This window comes from Balaenoptera acutorostrata, chromosome 14 (assembly GCF_949987535.1).
Source record: "Balaenoptera acutorostrata chromosome 14, mBalAcu1.1, whole genome shotgun sequence".
Classification (NCBI taxonomy): Eukaryota; Metazoa; Chordata; class Mammalia; order Artiodactyla; family Balaenopteridae; genus Balaenoptera; species Balaenoptera acutorostrata.
Genome location: NC_080077.1, coordinates 38172192 through 38193162, shown reverse-complemented (window position 1 = coordinate 38193162; position 20971 = coordinate 38172192). Strand labels below are relative to the sequence as shown.

General features: G+C 37.1%; 1 protein-coding gene across 4 annotated transcripts in view; it reads left to right on the top strand.

Moving 5' to 3' along the window:
• The window catches only part of NKAIN2 (sodium/potassium transporting ATPase interacting 2), a 994258-nt gene that overhangs the window by 837465 nt on the left and 135822 nt on the right, over positions 1-20971 (top strand). For all 4 annotated transcript variants that reach the window (XR_451808.2, XR_009005207.1, XM_057527951.1 and 1 more), the window contains one exon: positions 966-1166. Coding sequence is in view for 2 of the 4 variants with exons in the window: in XM_057527951.1 (XP_057383934.1) it covers positions 966-1166 (201 nt within the window). In the remaining 2 variants the exon portion in view is untranslated. The remainder of the gene's footprint in view (positions 1-965; positions 1167-20971) is intronic.

Sequence of the window (20971 nt, the reverse complement as noted above, 5' to 3'; positions counted from 1 at the left end):
TTTCCTATGCAGGATCTGCCTGGTCAATCTGGTACCTCATTTTGGCGTGACAGTAGTTGGCATCTATTATCTTGAGGTTCTACCACTGAGACTGAAATAATTCCTTTTCCACCATTGATCCTCTCTGTTAGAATCTTCCCCCATGACTTGCTGAATACTAGGATGTGTTTGATGCATTCTCTTCCAGGAAAACAACATTCGTCACTGTGCTATTGACAGCTCCACATTTGTGTATGTGATTTCAAGGTCGCTAGTGCAGAAACTACCATCATTCCATTTGTAGCTGCACATCACCTAACATGCTGAACCTCATTTAAAGAGTTGTTGACTTAACTATTTTCACCCTGCAATAATTTGCTGATGATATTTTCTAAGAAGTATTGTGACCAATTTTATATTAGGAGTTGGCAAGATTGAAAAGGTCCTGATATTCTAAAATAATAATAAGTGGGGGGGGGGACAAGAAATAATGTGTTTTATTAAGTAAAGTTCTCACATATTTTAACCACTAACCACATTATTGTGTTAAATTTTTCCAAACTGATGTACAGTTTTAACATTTAAAATGTGCAAAAGGTAAATATTCTCAGGGAGAGGAAAATAGCAGACTGAAGATGAACTGCACTTGATAAAAATAGTTTAAAACACTCCCTTTGTAATATTTACAAGCCCTAAAAGCTAAGACTTCTCAGTGTAACAATGTAAGTCTGACAATTCTACTAATAAGTATTTTTATTTGTATCACTGCAGTCAGGCAAACCTTCATAAATGACATCGATAGACATAATTTTCAGGTGGAACTGACAGTCTGACTTTAGATGCTACCTTTCTGCCTATAAAATACAGCAAGGGGAGGGGAAAAAAACCCACATTTCAAAATGGGAAACTCAAAAGCAAGTCAGTCCGAATAAGCGAACTTAACATTTACGAAGTAATTCTCATCCTTATAAATTGCCTTCTTGCAGGAAACAGACCTTATCCTGACTTTTAATATTTCAATGCACCGATCTTGGTGGATGGAGAATGGACCGGGATGTACGGTGACATCAGTGACACCTGCCCCAGACTGGGCCCCAGAAGACCATCGCTACATCACGGTCTCAGGGTGTTTTCTGGAGTACCAGTACATAGAAGTGGCTCACAGTTCCCTCCAGATTGTCCTCGCAGTAAGTGTTGACAGCCAACCACTCCTTCTAGTGCTTCCGGAACCGTTTTATTTCTGTGCAAACTCAGTGCACACAGTTGCAACCCGTGGGTAAAATGTGGCTCTGTGCTTTTTCCTAATCAGTGCCACTTTTAACAGGGATTTGTCAGGTTAAACCCGGCTGTGCTGTGGACCGAGTGCTTCTTTCTGGCTGTGCTGCTAACTCTGGGAATTCCCCTCTCCCTTTGCCCTAGCTGCTTCTTAGATTTCCCCTAGGTACCATCCATCTCTTTTTATCACCCCCCCACCTTTTGCAAAACAATTCAGCTTTTCTATAAATTCCACTTCTAGACTATCATGCCCTTATTTTTCATAGTATTATGCCAATGAAGAACCCTCCCTCTATAAAAAGGCAGTTGGAGTTATAAATAACTCCTTTGTTGTTGAAGAACTTTCACTAAAGCTAAATGCATACTTTTGTGGGATTCATAAAGTTAAGGCAACTTTATTATACATGTCTCCATTTATTTATTACAGATTGTGTATGTGCAGATCTACGTATATTTTCTTATTTCTTTATTTTATTCTCAAATAAAATGTTCTGGGTAGAATGGCACCAATTGGTTCACATAAAATTCTTCTGGAATTTAAAAAGAAACTATGTGAGTGTGTGTATTAGGTTATGTAACTAATGGATAGTTATTAGTTTTTTTAAATGAGGAATATATGTATATAAACATATACATACACACACATATATAATCACAATGGGCTTTGTACGCTGTGCTAGTAAACACTTCCCAAGTCTCTGTGACTAAAAACCACAAAGGTTTATTCTCATGGGTCGGCAGGAAGTTTTACCAATCACTGTCACTAAGGAAACAAGGCTAGGGGCACAGCCACTATCTCAGTCATCACGGGTTGCCATGCCAGAGAGCAAGGATAGATCTGGAGTGTCTACATTGGCACAAAAATGCTCCTCCTTGGGAGGAGAAGCTCATCATTGCTCCTAGTTCATTGTCCAGAGCTAGACACACAGTCCTACACAATCACAAATCGGTCAGGAAGGAGGGAGAAATGTAAATATTTGAAGAATAGCATAAATTATTTCCACAATATTTGAATTATGTTCTTGGCTCAAGCACTGAGTGATCTCCCTTGAATATGTCCAAGCTGAAGCACTTCTTAATTAAAAAAAACAAAAAAAACCTTTCTCTAATAGTTTGAAACTCTAAAACTGTTCATTTTGATTATTTTTAAGTAAAGATAGATTTGATGGGATGGAAGTAGTCATTTCACTGTTTAAAATTCATTTAGGTGAAGTATTCATTCTCACATGGGAAAAGTAAAGTATTTCTGGTATTTGGCGACAGATTAAATGCCTTCATATATGTGTTAGAGAGGAGTTTTAGAGATAATATTCCTTCCTTGGAACTCCCTCTTTCTACTGTACCCAGAATTTTTGGAAAACTTCCACTTATGCATCAGGGATGATGTAAACATATAGTCTGTGTGCATGGATAGGTATATGTGACTATTTTAGAGAGTTATTTGAATTAATGTGTGTATGTATAAACTATATTCACAGATTTATTAAACCCCACATAAAATTTTGGCTTGCAGATAATTTGCTAAAGAAATACATTTGGACACGGAAGCATGTGTTGAGTCTGTCATACTGCCCAAAGAAAAAATATTTTTACATAAGGAAAAACCATCTGTAAAGGCAAAGTGGCTAGAGTGCAAAGAAGATGGATGAAGTGTCCCTAAGAGCAGATGTGACCAATATATCAAGCCACTGGCTCTCACTTCTCCTGTCTGCATTGCCCCCCGTTGAGTGGAGCAATCGTTTGAGCAGGCCATCACAGGATGGGGCATCCGTACCTCTCCCCTTTCCACCTGTTCTTCTTTCTGGGTTAGTTCTTTTACTATGCTGACTGGATCACCTGAGAGAGTAAGTCAGCAACAGATAACCCAAGCCAGTTTTTTGGAAAAGTTTCAACACACTTTCTGTCTTTGGGCTTGTTATTGTCTAGTTGGCCTTGGGGTGAAAGCATTTGCTATGCAGAAAACTTAGCACATCTTAACTAGAATTTTAGAATGCAAACCAAAATGGGGCTTATCTTGAACAATGTGCTCCGCCTAGTTATTGGAAGCCTTCCCACTAAATGTTCCTACAGTCATCCTGATCACTTCTGCTGGCATGTTTCAGGGGTGAAATTGTGGCTCCAATCTCTGCTTCTCCCCTTTTCGTGTTACCCAAATCATCTTCCTGGCAATCCAATGTTTAGTTCCGTCCAGTCCGGTGAACACTTCCTGGGTGCATGTCCCCTGCTGGCATCTAGAGAAACAAATGACAGCGTCTCTGACCTTGAGGCTGTCATAATCAGAAATGGGCGTGGTTCCTCAGGGTACAAACCTGGGGCAGACAGGCACACTTCGGGAATGTGGTACACAGAGAATACGTTTGTGCCGTTTATGGCATCACCTTGGCGTCTTAATTCCATCCTGCTTTTTGTGAAGTCAGCTAAACTCCCACACCTCTCTTTGTTTTCACCAGCCTTTGAAGCTGCCCTCTCTTCCAGAATATCTGGCTTAGATCTGCTTTCATAAACCGCTGCTGTCCCAGCTACTGCTCTTAACTCCAAATCTCTCTAGCTCTTTTTCTCCACCTTCACTCAGCCTGTCTTTCACAGATTCCTGACCCCCAGCACACCTGTCACCCAGTTGTTCGGTTTTCTGCCAATCAACTCCTAGCTGATTTTGAAATTAGCATTCACGAAGCCCCCATTTGCATCACACATTTATAAGGTATCTCCCATCTCCAGCCAAAGGAAGACGAGTATTATATCCATATAATTGGGAAGAGGGGTTATTAATCACACAGACTCCAGCCGAGAAGAAAGGACTGCCAGAGCACCATAATGATGAGCCAGGTGTGAGATTTCGAGATTTCTCCTTCTCCAGCAGCATTTTCTTCTGGTTAGGATCAGATATCACATTCAAAGGGAATACAGGTGTGGATAGTTTCAATAAAATCAAAAATAAAAAAAATCTTCACTTACAAAATAGATAAACTAAATATGTATGGAAAGAGCCAAGGAAGAGATTAACTACAGAGATGGTGCTGTTTACATTACAAAACAATTAATCTTATTTCTTCAAACAATGTGTGATTGCAACTGTACAGTTTACAAAATGAATTTAATCTTTCCACTTGTGTAACAGTCCTGTGAGGTCAGCAGAACAGATTAAAAGCCTTTCCCAAGGTTTCTTAGCTAGTAAATGGGGAAGGTGGACATGCTGTCCTAAGTTTTTCTCTGGTACCAAGGAAAGGAAATAGGCTTAAATCTGCATGCCGGCATCAGCTGATGGATAACAGATTCATGAAACCCCAAAATTCAGACTTCTCTTCAGTAGCAAAGAATGTCGTGATTAATTAGCTATGTCTCCCATGGGTAAGGGGAAGGGAGGTGTATATATCTCATGTTTGTTACGCACACACATTATACCTCACTTCCTATAACCAACACAATGAAGAGGGAGTATGTTTTACAAAGAAATGTAAATAAGTGAATCATTAAGGGAAACTTCTATTGTACTAACTGAAGTAGCTTTTTATTTTGAAACATATGTTAAAATTCCAAATAATTCATGGGAAAACAAAAGCAAATACTTAATCCCTTTCTTCTCCAGCTACCTCCAGAGGACCAGTATCTCCAAATTTTATAAGAACTTCTCCAACCAAAATTGCCGAGCTTTGTTTTTCTTTATTTCCTTTACTTCTGACACACTTCTAAGTTCATAGCAGGTTGACTATTAATTTTTTTAAGAGATCAGTAGAAGATGTTGGTAAAAATATAAATAAGTTTACTCTTTCCTACAGCCATTAAAAGTGGCTTAGAAACTGTATACAAATTAGCAGGGAAGAAAACTTTAGAAAAGTTTCTGGTGCCCTGTTCATAGCCAAAAAATAGGTTCACTGTCCAGTTTAAGCTTCAGTTATATCTATTCCCTATTCATAAAACTCTGTACTCTGTAGAGTGCAGGAAATGATAGAAACCATTGTTCAACATATCGTGGTACCAAAAACTTTTTTTTTTTTTAATAAATTTATTTATTTATTTATTTAATTTTGGCTGTGTTGGGTCTTCGTTTCTGTGCGAGGGCTTTCTCTAATTGCGGCAAGCTGGGGCCACTCCTCATCACGGTGCGCGGGCCTCTCACTATGGCGGCCTCTCGTTGCAGAGCACAGGCTCCAGACGCGCAGGCTCAGTAGTTGTGGCTCACGGGCCTAGTTGCTCCGCGGCATGTGGGATCTTCCTAGAACCAGGGCTCGAACCCGTGTCCCCTGCATTGGCAGGCAGACTCTCAACCACTGCACCACCAGGGAAGCCCCCAAAAACTTTAAAAAGTAAAATATATGCCTTTCAGATGGATAGAGTCACAGATGTTTCCAATTATTTCCAGTTAATGATATATAACACGTTGGCCATTTGGCTTGCTAAGACTTGCCTAGGAATACCACTGGTGAAGAAATTTGCAAACATTTTGACTGCTTTTATCCAAGTTGACTTGGGGTTGTGCTGGGAAAGGCACATGGTGTTTCTCTGGATGTTGCTGAAGTGTGTGGTGCATGCATATGATAGTAAAGGGCCTTATTGCTCACGCCGACTTTTTCTCCTATAATCTGGAAACACTTATCCACAGAGGTTGATTTTCAAAGATTTGGGTTCCGATTTTCACGTAGCCTAGGACGTTGCTATTAAAGCGGTAAATATTAAATCTAAGTTGTGAACTTGCACCATTTTAAAGGGACGAGTGGGAGAAATGGTGTGAGCTGATACCCAGCTACTGCTGCATTCAGAAGTGCAACGGTTGCAATGTGGATATTCTCTGTTACATTTATTTGAGTTGAAAAATTAAGACAGTTTTTTTAAGACAAAAAGTAAGTTTGATTTGGTTGATTTGTTTTACAGTGAAAAATGATTTAGCCATTTATGTTATTGGAGCCACCATTTTGCATAAACTAAATTAGCCAGACCTGCAGCTCCATAATATTTCCCACATATTTTACATACACCAGATTAATCTAGGTGCCTTTATGAGAAAGAGTTACAAGCATAATGGCTGTTTATTATATCTTGGTGGTGTTTTTTGTATACTTTCCAGAAATTGCTGTTGCAAACTGGGCAATTCTTTGCTTTCATTATAATTGAAGGAAAACCTCATAGATTTGCCAATTGGTAGATTACTTGAAATAATTCTTCTGATAGGTAAATATGTAAATGTGGCACCCAACTTAGGAGAAGCTGCACAAGTTGAGTGATGTCATTATAACAAAAGGCCTTTAATACTTCTCTATTTTTGAAAGAACAAGATTTTTCCATGCTTAAACCTAAAACAAAAGCAACTAGAATAGAATTCATGCTAAACTCTGCCTCATTCTAGTATTAATCAGAAATGCATTTCAAATGAAATTTTATTTTTTACGTAATTATTTTGATCAACATTTGTAATAGACTATGGTGTTTTGATCTACTGTGTAAAATAATAATTGTGGTGATGGCTCAAATGAGAATACATTTTTATGTTCTCACCACCCCCCCCTTAAAAAGAGGGAAATATGTGAGGTGATGAATATGTTAATTAACTAGATAGTGTGACTCCTTTCATAATGTATATGTATATCAATTCACCACAATGTACACTTTCAGTATCTTACAATTTTGTCAGTTATACCTCAGTAAAGCTAAAAAAAAAATTAAATGTCAAAAAAGGCCCATTTTTAACACTTAATGCCTTATGGACATGGGAAAGAAAGATCAATTTTAAATTTATACATATTCTATTTAACACATACAAATTTATATATATGTGTGTGTATATATATATATAACTATATATAGTTGTACAGAGAAATATGATAGAATGATCAATATAAAACTTCCAAGTAAATAAACATACCACATTAGGAAAAAATTCTGTGGGAACTGGAACTACATAAAACTTATGATTGTTATAGAAGAGTATGTACATGTGTTTTTACATGAAAGAAAGTGAACTTCACATCATAGTGGTATTCAAATTTCATTGGATATATTTATAAGAATAAATAATGTATCTTTAAAATATATTAATATTTATAATATGCCAAAATAAATAGCCCTTTTGAAGCCATTTAGACTAATGATGAAAATATCAAATGTGAATTTCAAATGTACCTAGTTTCAAGTGGATTTCTTTCAGGGTATGAGGGAAGAGAAATGTTTGGAAGCCACTATTCTAAAGCAGTGGTTATTTCTTTCTTTATTCCTTTCTTCCTTTTCTTCCTTTCTTTTTCTTCCTTCCTTCTTTCCTTCCTCCCTCCCTTCCTCCCTCCCTCCCTCCCTCCCACAGTCCATAGAGACAGCCACAGAGTGGGGAGCAGGCATTTAATTCTCGGGGAGGGCTGACAGGGATGTCCCCTGTCCCCTTGGGGCCCCTACCGATTCCCCTAAAGCAGTGTTGCTAACACTAGCTGAGACTAGGAATTACTTATCCAGTTGTTTAAAGGATTACCATAAACATAATATACTTCTGGAAGTTTTTTGTCCTTAGGCCTGAGGTAGGGCCAAGGTGGATATATTTTTCAAAATTTTCACCAGCAATATTAGTCCCTTCCCTTTTCTTTTACTACTGATTCCTCAAATGTCCTGAATTGCTCAGAAACACAAGGTGTTTGGTCAAGAAGATGATACTATATGCCAAGATGGTACCATAGCTCTGGTTGTTCCACCAACTCCTTTCTGGGCCTTAAGAGTCATTTCCCTTCCAGTACTGCAGGGTAAAGCACATAGTTATGTGACTAGTTAGTCAGTCACATAACTAACCTGTGGTCAAATACTGTATCTGTGTACTTATACTGTGCCTACCATATCTCCACACTGAAGAGTGAGTTGGCATAGAGCTAGGACTGCAAACTGAGTCATCTGATTCTAGTCCAATGTGCAAAACCGTACAATAGTTTTCTTCTTAGCACAAAACTGCTTGTTGTCTGCGATGGAAATGGACAGAATGACAAGCACTCGGTTTCTTTCCTAGCTCCCAGGATGGTTCAACAGCTTTGCTGCTTGGCTTCAAATATTATACACAGTGCTCCAACTCTAGTTCTCTTGGGTACTCAGATACACAGGCTTGCTTGTCAATAAAGGAAATAAATGTGATTTGTCTTTCTGCAACATCAGAATAGTTTATACAAATAGTCACAAATATATGAGAAGAAAAACCAAATCACAATTGTGAACAGGGGATTTTTCCAATGGACAAAGTTGCTTAATTAAGAGAATGAAGGCAGTAAATAGAATCGGGAAAGGACAGTTCTTGGTACAACTGAGTGCTCCAAAACACATAAACCATGTTCCACAAGCTAAGTTTAGAACCCCAACTGGATTTATGCCTGAATAGTAAGAAATACCAAGACCAATTGATACTTCTGAAATGGGCACATGTTTAAATTTCTAATCTATTCTCAATTCCTCTAGACGATAACAAATTCATTTGAACACTATCCCTTCAGAGCATAACACCTTAATGTCTTATCCACAGATGTCAATCAAGTTTTGGTAAAAATAAACCCTGAACAATCAGTTATCATGCCCTTTATTTTATTTTGCTTTATTCCTGAAAGGTGCCCTTGTAAATTGGTGAGCAGTTCTGCGAGTCTGGGAACAAGCAGAGTACAAGAACTTGAACAGCCTCTAAAGTCAAATTAAATCTAAGAATTTTTTGCCTTTAATATTCACTGGTATTCTCTACATGCAAATTCAGAAATATCAGGTAAAATATTCACAGTCTGGGAGTAACAATCCTTAAATCTTACACCCAGCTGCATAATAAACTATTTTGTAATTATGAACTAAATGAGATAATGTCTAAGAAATTGCCTTGAAAACAATAAAAGTGGTATTATTTATTTTCTCCTTAGCTCAGTTTTTTCCACTGTTCCGAAGAACACTGTTATTTAGTCAGGCTAACTCATAGTGATGTGCAAAAATGAACTAAAGTTTACTTACTCCCCGGATAGAGCTGTGATTCTTAAATCCAGTGTGATACTATTTAGTGTATCGACACACCAGCCTACATGGGGGCAAGTTTTATCCCATATCAACCATTATCATCAGATTGCAATATCTGCTTCTATATGTAATGTTTGAAGCACTTGCTTACCCCCAAAACATAATATCACTTGATCTACGAGAATGCTTGGAAACATCATGGAATAAAAATACCAATATATTTAAGATGGTAGTGAGGATTATAGCCTGCAACAAATCATTAATAATTGGGTTTTCTTGAATAATATTAGATTTAAGTTTTGCCAGTCCTACAAATTAGATTTAAATTACTTCCATAGAGTACTGTACAATGAATGATGTGCAATCCCATTTCTTATATTTAATTTTAGTCATAAATTATTTCAGAAAGAAATAAAGTATCAATATATAAAATATAGTAAAATGAAGTATTTTTTTGAAAAACATGACAAGCTGTTGAACAAAGGTTACCATCTTCCTTTGTCATATATAGTATCATTGCCTTTAAGACGTCTTTCCACTCATGATCAGTTACTATGATAAAAATTTTTTAAGAAATAAGTCTTTGATGGCAATTTCCTCTTCACAGGAACTTCTACACACAGTGGTAGAATAATAATAGTAGAATGCGTTAGTGTTTTCAAATAACAGCAAGCCATTCTCAAAAGAAGGATGTAAAGATGATTTATAATGATAGCTATAATACAAGGGATAATTTATTGTTTAGTGTGTTATACATGAGTGAAAAGGAATAAAACTATGGGCAAACACACTTAAGCTAAATATTGTTTACGCAGTAGAAAAAGAGCCATCTGTAATATTCCTTCTGTACATTTGCTTTTACCAGTCCTACAAATAGGATTTTAAACTCTACTGTTCTCAACCCACACATTCTTCCACAGAACTGGGTGTATGATTCCCAGTCCTCATTATTCTCTTGCTTGTTCCAGTCCTTGCAGCTCCATGGCTACATCTGTCCCGACTCCCACTCATTGTTAAATTCCTCTTAAGCAGTAACCCTCTGAGTCAAGACCACAACTTTTCATACACATATGTTTCTCACTTCTATTCTTCTCCTAACAATTCATAATATTATATTGTATTGTACTTAATGAGGGAGTTCTTTCTCACATGATTCTTTTGGTTAATGCTAACTGCAAATACGGCTCCATCCACGTTAATAATCCAATGCATTTCTATATCACTGAATTTTAGAGAAATATTTGATTGCTGTAAGTCAATCTTTCTCAAGCTTTTTCTAGAAAATCCCTTCCAGTGTTACATTTTACTTATTCATCTATTAGATTGTAAAATCTATTCATCACAATCCCATTGATGTTAAGATTTTTACAGTAAACAATGCCTTGCCAAAGTTTGATGGGCATGACGCATTATCATCAGTGTTCCCTCTATACAAATTAGTTCACATAAACCTTGAAATTTGGGGGGGTGTTTTTTAAAGTTCATTCAATGGGGAACATCTAGAATAGTATCAATGAAAATATGATTTTGTGTATCATTATTTTAACTATAGTGTGTAAAACATTTTCCCATATAAGTTATTGTGTTGTGTTCAACAACCGTAAACGGGATTAACTCTGAGTGCCCTGCCGGTGTGGCTGTGACAGTTATTTGATCATTTAAGTTATGAATGAAAAATCATTGAAAGCTCTGTTTAAATGAATCTACATGAACATTTACCTGAGATTAATCTTCAATTTTATTTTCCTTTTGTGATCCATTACAGTTTTTTTTTTTTTCCCCTTTAGACCCTATATGCTTACAGATGTTAATCTCCAGAGAAGCACAATGATTCTCCCAACAAAGGTGGTTTGTTGCTTGGCTTTGCTTTGCTGAAACCTGGTCAGAGGCTCTGATGACAGATAGTCTGCTTGTCAGCTTTGCTTCATGAATCCAAAGAAAATGGAACTTACCAGGAGCTGAGCCTCAAGCGCTACCTGCGCCCCTTATTTGGGCCCTTTCATGCTAGGTTGGCAGAGGTCTTCGTCTTTCATCATTCGGTTCACTGACAGAAAGAGCAGGGAGCTGTTACCCGTTTAGGTACCACTCTGCAGACTGCTATATTGCGAAATAAACAAACAATATATTTTTAGGGCACCACCTGCAGCAAGCAGCTGTACCAAACAGAGCAGAACCACAAAGGATGTGATTTGTTCCATTTAACGTAAAGCCTTGAGGTTTGAGAAGAGAGGGAGGAGAAGGTTCTACGTATACAACCCACACAGCCACAGTTTAAACTGAAGCTGAGACTCCTTTCTAGATTGGAATTGAGGTATCATTATATCTTTCCTCCTTTCCCACCCCGCAACCTCTGGTTGAAAACAGTTCTATTATTGGGGTTATAACTGTTAACTGAGAAAATCATTCTCCTCTGCCAGTAAACTTCCTCTTCCATTCAAGGGCAGTTTTCTCTCAGGGCAACCTATGCTGAAATGCCAACATCTGCTGTATCTAAGCTGTATATAAATGGTGTCTGGCATTTACATGATGCCAATGACTTGATTAGAGAAACTCATACACTTGGCTTACATAAAATTTTCTTATCTGCAGCTTTCATCTATTTCAGTCTTTCTTCAGGATCTGTGTGCTTCTCTAAATGTGCCACACAAGTCCAAAATACTCTGAAAGCTGAACTTTAGCTCTTATTTTGATTGACGACCAGTTCTTGTATTAACTCCTATCTCTCCAGGCATTAAAGCTGTGTACTGCATCATGATAAAATTCTACCACGTGCGCCTTGTCTGAGTACCTAGAATTTTGAGGCTGATGCAAGGGATATTTTAAGTACTTGCTTTTCCCCTAGATTTAAAAATCTCCTCATTCTCTTAATGGCTATTGATTCTGACCTCACAAACCAAAGTCACCATGTCATTTTGAGTTCTTCCAGGTGAGCTGGGATAAATACAATTAAATTATAGATGATCCTGGAGGCAATCCAGCTAGTTACAAATTGAGGTCATTTTAAGTACAGAGAGGGACAATTACCTTTAGTATTAGAATGGACACCAAGAATTATACAATAATTTTGCTTTTGTCTTGACAATGAGCACATTTTACAGAGAGAAAAACTCCTCTAAATATTTAGGAGGTGAACTAGAACACCCTTCTTAACTCTTCTACCACTGACTAGTTTCTTATTCTAGGAGAAAAGTTCATTAACCATCGTTTTGTGCCTCATGAACACTCTTTGGTAAGACTAGTAGCTACTGCCCCAGGACTCAGAGAAGTGAGATGAAGGAATTACACATCTGCAGTGATGCATGCTTTTAGCTAATAGAGGAAATCAGATCTTGTGAGTCAGGAAACTTGTTTCCTTTGTTATCGTCACCTTCATCATTAAGATAATGACCTTTAAGACTACTGGGCACAAAATAAATTCCGACCAAAGTGTCTTCAAGAATGTTTAATGTAGGAACTGCTTCCATCTCTTTCACCTTTCTAACATATTAAAGGGAATTTTCTGGAAAAAGCTCCCAGACTGGGTTTTGTTAAATTATGTCGGCTTCTGAATCCTTTTCAGTCAACTTTCTACTTTATGATTATGGGACGGTGCTTTTAACGGTAAATCCTTGAAACTTTGGAAGAAGGAAGGGAAATATCTCTAGTTCCAAAGAACAAAAGAGGACCTTTAGTTGGAGCATATTTATGTTCTACAAAACTAACAGTCAGTTAGATTGATCTTTAATGAGTTGTTACAGTATACTGAATATTCTTCAGGGCTCTCTGGGGAATATTAAAAGAAGAGAGCGTAAGCCTTCATGACTACAGAGTCTTGTCTCTGTAGAGTCAGCAATTTTAAAATGACAGCCTTATCCAATAATAAATACAACTCTGCAAGTATGTCCAACTAACTGGTTTTTAATCTGCCAATCTTGGAAAGGCCTCTCTCCTCTGAGCCAGACAGTACTTTATTTAATTGAAAATATATGGACATTTCAAAACACCAAGAACAGAGACTGGCTGAAGTGTTCAACACAGTCAATGATCATTTTTACCCCCGTAACATCTCAGGCCAAAGTTAGGAACCTCCAGTTGGCTGAGGGATTTGCTCCCATATTCCAGAGATGGCACTGTTCACTCTGGCTGGAAAAAGAAAGAAGATCATATCCTCAAACCCCTGTCTCAGCAGGTTTGCCCAGGCTCCAATCCAGCAAAAGGGAAACCTACAATGACCCTTTATATCCTCTGTCTGGGGTAAGACTGCAGGCCCATGATGCAATTTGATTTCAAATTCCACCCATGATGTAATCACATTTCACTTTATTTTGCTTTATTTTGTAGTCAAAGAGCAAGTCTTTAAATAGATAAGAAACAAGAGTCAAAGGAGAATTAAAAAAAGTGACCTCCAACTAGATGAAGCTCTCTGTATTAGTCAATTATTTTCAGTATATAGGGATCGTGGGAAGAGTTTAGCAAGATTTGATTACCCTTATTAAAAACATTGGGCATTCTTCAGGTCCCTTCAGAGGGAAAAAAATCTTTACACATCTGGTGCCAGCTTTATATCAGGCCCAATTTGGAGATTTTCCTAAAAAATAGGCCAGCACTGGCATTCTTCTTTCCCAAGCTCCTGGCTCATCCCCTGCATCATCACTACCGTCTTCTTTTTTCATTTGTCCTTTCTTGTTACCTCCCACCTTGTAGTGCAGCTGGCTGATGCCTCTAAATGCCTATAGGTCAATTAGGAGATGATCAAAACCAAGACAAATCCTAATGTAGCTCTCCTCCTCTCAAGGACCTTAAAAGCTAAGAGAAGCTAGACTTTCAAATTTCTCAGTAATCTAGGGGTGGCATTGTCACCTTGTTTAAATCTGTATTTCCTTAATTACTCAGAAACATGAGGATCTTTCCATGTGCTTTGCAGAAATTCAGGTTTTACTTTCTGTGAACTCTTTAGTCATACCTTTCGTCTATTTTTCAAGTTTTGAAAAATATTTGTTAGTTTAAAATAATATTCTGAAAAGCCATTTTCTTGAGGTTATTATTATTCCAATCTTTCCCTTAGCTTTGTTGTGTCTTCCATCTTGATGTGGTCAAATTTATCAAATATATTCCTTTAAGACATGTGCTTTTTAAACCTGACTTAAGGAAGATTTTTACCCACCTAGATATCTCAAAAATACACTCCTATATTTGATCTAAAACAAATATTCTAAACATTTGCTTTTCACATTTACCTCTTTATTTTAGATTTACTTTTCTTTATTAGTGTGATGTTTGAACAATACTTAACTGATTTTTCCCATAATAACAGAAAGTTGTCCTAACATCATTTAGTGAACAATCCTTTATTTCCCCACTGGTTGCTAATTCTGTTATTTTCATTTACCTATATGCTTTGTTTCCAGGCTCTCTATGCTGTTCTACTGATCTTTTGACTATCCTTGTATTTATGCCTGACTTCTTTAATTATTATAGCTTTATTAATATGTTTTGATATCTGATAGGGGAAGTGCTCACTTCTTGTTTCTTCTTCAGAATCAAGTGGTTCTTCATAGGCTTTCATTCCTCCATATGAATTTTAAATTAGTGCATCAAGTTCTATGAAAAACACTATTGGAAGTTGCACTAACTTTAAAAATTGATTAAGGAATAAATAATATCTTACAGTGTTGAGCAGAGAGACATTATTTGTGTCATTATTGATTATTCCAACTATAAATGTCATAGCTGTATAATTTTCAAGTCTTCTTTTATATAACACAATAAATTTAATAATTATCTCCATTAAAGACTAGCACAGCTCTTATTGTACTCAGGAAACCTCTCTAGTTACCTGAGATATTATTAGAACTATGAACTTGATTTTTTTTTAAAATTCTATTACTTTTTCCAACTGTAAATATTGAGATTTAGGAATAATTTTGATTTTGTGTCCAGCAACCTTGATGAACTCTGTTGCTCTGAAGGCATGCCTGTAGATTTTCTTGGATTTTCAATGTAGGTGGACATATCATTTACAAATAATAATAATGTTTCCTTCCTCTCTTTTCTTTTGACCTTACATCTTTGTGTGGTCTTCTTGTATTTGCCAGCATGATAATGAACTATAGATCTATTAGCAGGAATCTGGCATGTTTGTCTTGTTCTGGCCTTTACTGTAAATGCTCTAAAATTTAGTATTAAGGATGATATTTGCTGGGTTTCTTTTGCTTTTTTTTTTTTTTTTGTATTATACTCTTTATCAAGTCAAGTTTACTTCTCTTCTTTCTTTGTTAAGAGTGTATGTGAAATTATTAAACATTTTTCCACTTATCTTGATGATCATATAATTTTTCTCCTTGAATCTTTAATGTGGTTAATTATGATAAATTTTCTAAATTGAACTCTCCTTGCATTTGAGTTTTGTCTGCCTCATTTGACCAAAATTATCTTTTTCTGCTTCTCCAGCTTCTATATGTTATTTTTAGTCTTCCGTGGATAGGAAAACTGAGATTATCAGAATTATTTAAAAAAACAATAATTCACTTTTGGGTCACAATGAGGGCCTCCCCTATGAACAAAGTGCATAGGATTGGTGAACTGTTCTAGATCCTGAAGGTGTTTTTGCACATTTCTTGACACGCGACTGTATTCTAGTTAATGACCTTGATTAAGAAGCAATTTAACAGTGAGTAAGGTGTCTGTGTATAGAAATAAGAACCCAATAATACAAATTTCCTTGTTCCATATCTATGAAAAACCTTCATTTTGCTGGCCCATCAATTAGTGGTTGAGACTAAGCTAGAACCCAGTCATATTCTACAGCCCTATATTCTTCCAAATCCTTATATTGTTTCAGTTATTCACCTACTGTTTTGTTAGCACTATAAGAAATCTGACCTAGAGCTCTATTTACATATTATTTATTTTCAAGGCCAACTATAAAGCAGTAGCAATTTGTTTTTACATCCTTTTTCCATCCTTCCTGCTTCCCACTAAGAATATCATCTTGTTTAATAGAGATCACACCAGTGGACTGCCTTCTACTTCCTTTTTGGGAAAATGTTATTTAGAAAGAAGAACATCTCTGAATGAATGTAGATTACATGTTTTTCAAATCTTCTAAGTTCACAGAATAAGGGTTTGATGCATCATGTTGGTATATTGTTAATCTAGTAATTTAATTGGTATTTTCAGATAAATGTCTTTGCAGCCTTTTACTGATGCTTGCTATAGAATGATGTCATTTTCAGAGGGGGTAATTATGTTGTTGATGTTGCTGCTTTCTGGTTACTTTGCTTATGGCCACGGTATATGCACAGTGTATGTGCTCTGCTGCATATGCATTCCCATAGATGGGAATGAAGAGAGGAGATTGAGACATATGGGGATAGAGAAAATGAATGCTTGGAAAATCTGTAATTGGATATAATTTAGAATCCCTCTGGTTTCCTTTCCATGTGAGAAAAGCTTCCATGTTTCTTGTAATTCTAGCCTTCTAAGCACCTCACTTATAAACAGGTGAGAAAGCTGAAATAGAAATAAAGGCTTGAGAGATCATTGAAATTCAGTCTTGATATCTTGAGCACCAGTGAAGCAGACAAACTTGCAGGAAAGAGAAACATAGTGAAAGAAAGGAGCAGAGGGAGGAGAACAATGACAGGAAAGGCAAGGGAAATGTCAGAGAAATGTAAAGAGGAGAGCAAACCCTGGCAAAGGATACCACATGCATATCCTTCAAGAAAGCTAAGATTTACTTCAATCCCCAAAGCATTTATATACATGTATTAATCCAAGTTTCCTTTTAGGAATAAAAATGATTGGTGACACACTTAAATAAAATGGTGAACAGATTCAGAGGACAAATTATCAAGAAATGGTTAATCATGAAATAGCCAGAATAGGGAGGGTGGGAGGGAGGGAGACGCAAGATGGAAGAGATATGGGGATATATGTATATGTATAACTGGTTCACTTTGTTATAAAGCAGAAACTAACACACCATTGTAAAGCAATTATACTCCAATAAAAATGTTAAGAAAAAAAAAAAGAAATAGAGAGCTATGATCAGAGAGATACCAAATTTTAATAACTAGTGTGCAGTGTAGAATGGAGAATGTTATAGTCATAAGTTAGAAAATTCCAAAAAGTCTAATTTAAAGAGATGCTGACACCATACACTTGAAAGTGGTCACAGTATTAATTTGTTTATGACTTATAAAAGAGTCACAACATTTGACTGGGGGCATAACATTAAAAATCTTTTATTAGCTGAACTATTAACTTTAAGCTTATGTGACATAAAGTTTTTAAAGTAGAGGCCAATATCTTTGTAGGAACTCACAACCATAGGACATTATTGTGTCAGCTCAGAATTAAGTCGTACAAAGAATTGTGTAAGCAAAGTAGTATTTAAAGTCACTTCAGTCCAGAGGGAAAAAGACTCCCAACACCTGTGATAAAATACAAACACAATGTGCTGACTTGAATGAAATTTCTCCTCTTGATCTATGTTTTAGGGTCAATATAAATCAATGTTCTCTAATATAAAGATTGATATATTCCAACTTGAAATTATGACCAGTTCTCATCAGAGAACTATAAACTGGATTAAATAAGCTTTTTAAAAAATTTTATGAGGTCAAATTAATAAAGCCTCCCCAATCACTCACACAAAGAAGGCCCAGCTGAATGTATTACCTCCACTTTACTCAGGTCCTGCCCTTGACATATCAAGCCGCATCTGCCGAGGAAGCGGCCCCCGCAGAGCTATCCTGTCGTGCTTCGGAAGTTGTGGGCGGTGATAAGTTTTGACTGTGCAGCCAGCATATGTCATTATAAATGTTCAGCTCTAAGTAGAGAATACACTCTGTTCTCTGATCAAGATCAGCCTGGATTTCCCACCCACCCTCTTCCTCAACACATTCTGGAACAAACATAAGTAAACACTTGACAGGTGAAACATCACCTGTGCCATTTACTGAATCAGAATGAACCGTAAGAAGAAAGTGTTAATTCACTACTGTAGTCACATCCCATTAGCAGAAAAAGGATCATATGTTCCTGTCCTGTTTAATGTGATCATGGAAAACAGAAACTTCTATTCCTGTGGGTGACAGGATAAGTCTCGGTATTTCGATGTGGACTTTTTAATGAGACTTCTTTACATTGCCTATATTTGTCTGAATTATCTCTTTATACAGATCTGAATCTCTCTGTCACTCCTGTGCTGCCACATGTCAATAGTTCCCCCATTCAGAGAAGCTATTTTCCTTTTTTTTTTTTCTTTCTTTTGCATAGAGTTCACTGGAAGAAGGGAGTTTGGTAATGGGTCTACCAAGCCGATTTCACATGAAAGGCGGGAACCCCATCTAGAGGGTAGTGTGTGAGAGCCCAGCAGCAGCCCAGCACACATTTTTTAACATCTTTATTGGAGTATAATTGGTTTACAATATTGTGTTAGTTTCTGCTGTATAACAAAGTGAATCAGCTACATGCCTACGTATATCCCCATATACCCTCCCTCTTGCGTCTCCCTCCCACCCTCCCTATCCCACCCCTCTAGGTGGTCACAAAGCACCGAGCTGATCTCCCTGTGCTATGCGGCTGCTTCCCACTAGCTATCTATTTTACATTTGGTAGTGTCTATACGTCAATGCCACTCTCTCACTTCGTCCCAGCTTACCCTTCCCCCTCCCCATGTCCTCAAATCCATTCTCTACATCTGTGTCTTTATTTCTGTCCTGCCCCTAGGTTATTCAGAACCTTTTTTTTTTTTTTTAGATTCCATATATATGTTATTCAGAACCATTTTTTTTTTTTAGATTCCATATATATGTGTTAGCATACGGTATTTGTTTTTCTCTTTCTGACTTACTTCGCTGTATGACAGACTCTAGGTCCATCTACCTCACTACAAATAATTCAATTTCGTTTCTTTTTAAGGCTGAGTAATATCTTCCTTATCCATTCATCTGTTGATGGACACTTAGGTTGCTTCTATGTCCTGGCTATTGTAAATCATCAAAATCATCAAAAAATCTACAAACAAAAAATGCTGGAGAGGATGTGGAGAAAAGGGAACCCTCTTGCACTGTTGGTGGGAATGTAAATTGATACAGCCACTATGGAGAACAGTATGGAGGTTCCTTAAAAAACTAAAAATAGAACTACCATATGACCCAGAAATCCCAATACAGGGCATATACCCTGAGAAAACCATGATTGAAAAAGAGTCATGTGCCACAGTGTCCATCACACATTTTAATTAGCCTTGTGGGTGGGTACTTGACCAGAGGGTATGTACCAGATTTGATCTCCCTCCTGCTTTAGCACATGAAGAGCCAACACCAGCCTCTGTTCAATCACTCAAGCATATGTACTGCCTTCAAAAGCAAAGACAAAAGGGGCAGCTGTTCTTATTCACAGCAAGTTGCGAAAAACAGTCTCTATGCAGAGAGATCTGGGACTTGGCAGTAAATGACGAAGCCCACAAGGTTCTGGCTCCTTCTGAGAGTTTTGTAGAAAGCTGGGGCTCCCTGTGATCTGGTAAGAATCACTTCATTTCTAAAGAAGAATGGGCTCTTTATAAGTGAGTCCCCACAGTAAGAAGCCATTAAGTTTCAAAACGATAAAAGTATTCAAACCAGCAAATTAGGGGTGAGCATTTATACCATAAAATATTTTTTTCTCTCTTGAGAATTCAACCAAAAGTTTGTTTCCTTAGTGATGTAAAATGGAATTCAACATGTGAATAGTTTCAGGAATGTACCAATTCCATAAAGCTGGTTACACTTGCAATCTGATATCTTCAAAGGCAATAAGATAATGACTATAGGTCTGCTTGAAATTTTATATTTGCATGAAGCTACTGAAAATATTTTATATTTAAAAAAATACAGAACTGCAGTTAACAGCCTAGTGACTTGTAGTGGATACTCCTTAGCACTGGGTGTCGGGTGTCTCAAAGTGTGGTCTTTGGACCAGGAGCGTCAGCAGCACGTGGAAACTTGTTAAAAATGCAGATTCTCAGACCCTCTCCCCAGACCACTAAGTCAGCAATGGTGTGACAGGCCCAGCAATCTGCTTTAACAGCTCCTCCAGGTGATTCTGCTGCACAGTAAAGTTGGACAACCACTGCCTTAGCAAAAGCAAAATGCTGAAAAACAGTTCCCATCGTATATTATTTTGAAGCATTTGGCGGGGGGGGGGGGGCAGTGAGTAGAAAGAAATTTCATAAAAATATAAAAAGCCCATCAAAGAGAAGCAAGAATGAAAATTTGATGAATTTAATCCTTGCAATGGGTTTCTTCTAGCCAAGAGGATGAAAATACAAGTTCCTTAGTCTGACACACAATGGTTTTCACAATATGCTCCCCATCTTTGTCTCCAGCCTTTTTCATTAGCCAGCCAGTCACTTAACCGTATTTCTTAGTTCCTGATACGTCTGGACATCTGTTTAGAGGTTTAAAGTCCACTAGGTTGGGGGCTTCTGAAGATGAGAGACTGGCAAATTAAGTAAATAACTAAGTACTTGGAATATTTCTCATGTCACAAGTGACTTGAAGTAAACATAGGGAAGGCTGCCACAGAGAGCTGAGCAACATAAAAGTTCTGCCTATTTCAGAACTTGTGGAGAGGTGAAGGATTCAACTTTAAGCTAAAAGGCAAAGTATAATTGTAATTAGTAGTAAAAGATACATTAAATATGAAATGTGATTGTTTAATGCAGTGATTTCTCAAAGTATGATCAATTTGTCGTTGTTCAAAACTGAACACTAAAGACTGGTAAACCATATTATATTTGAAG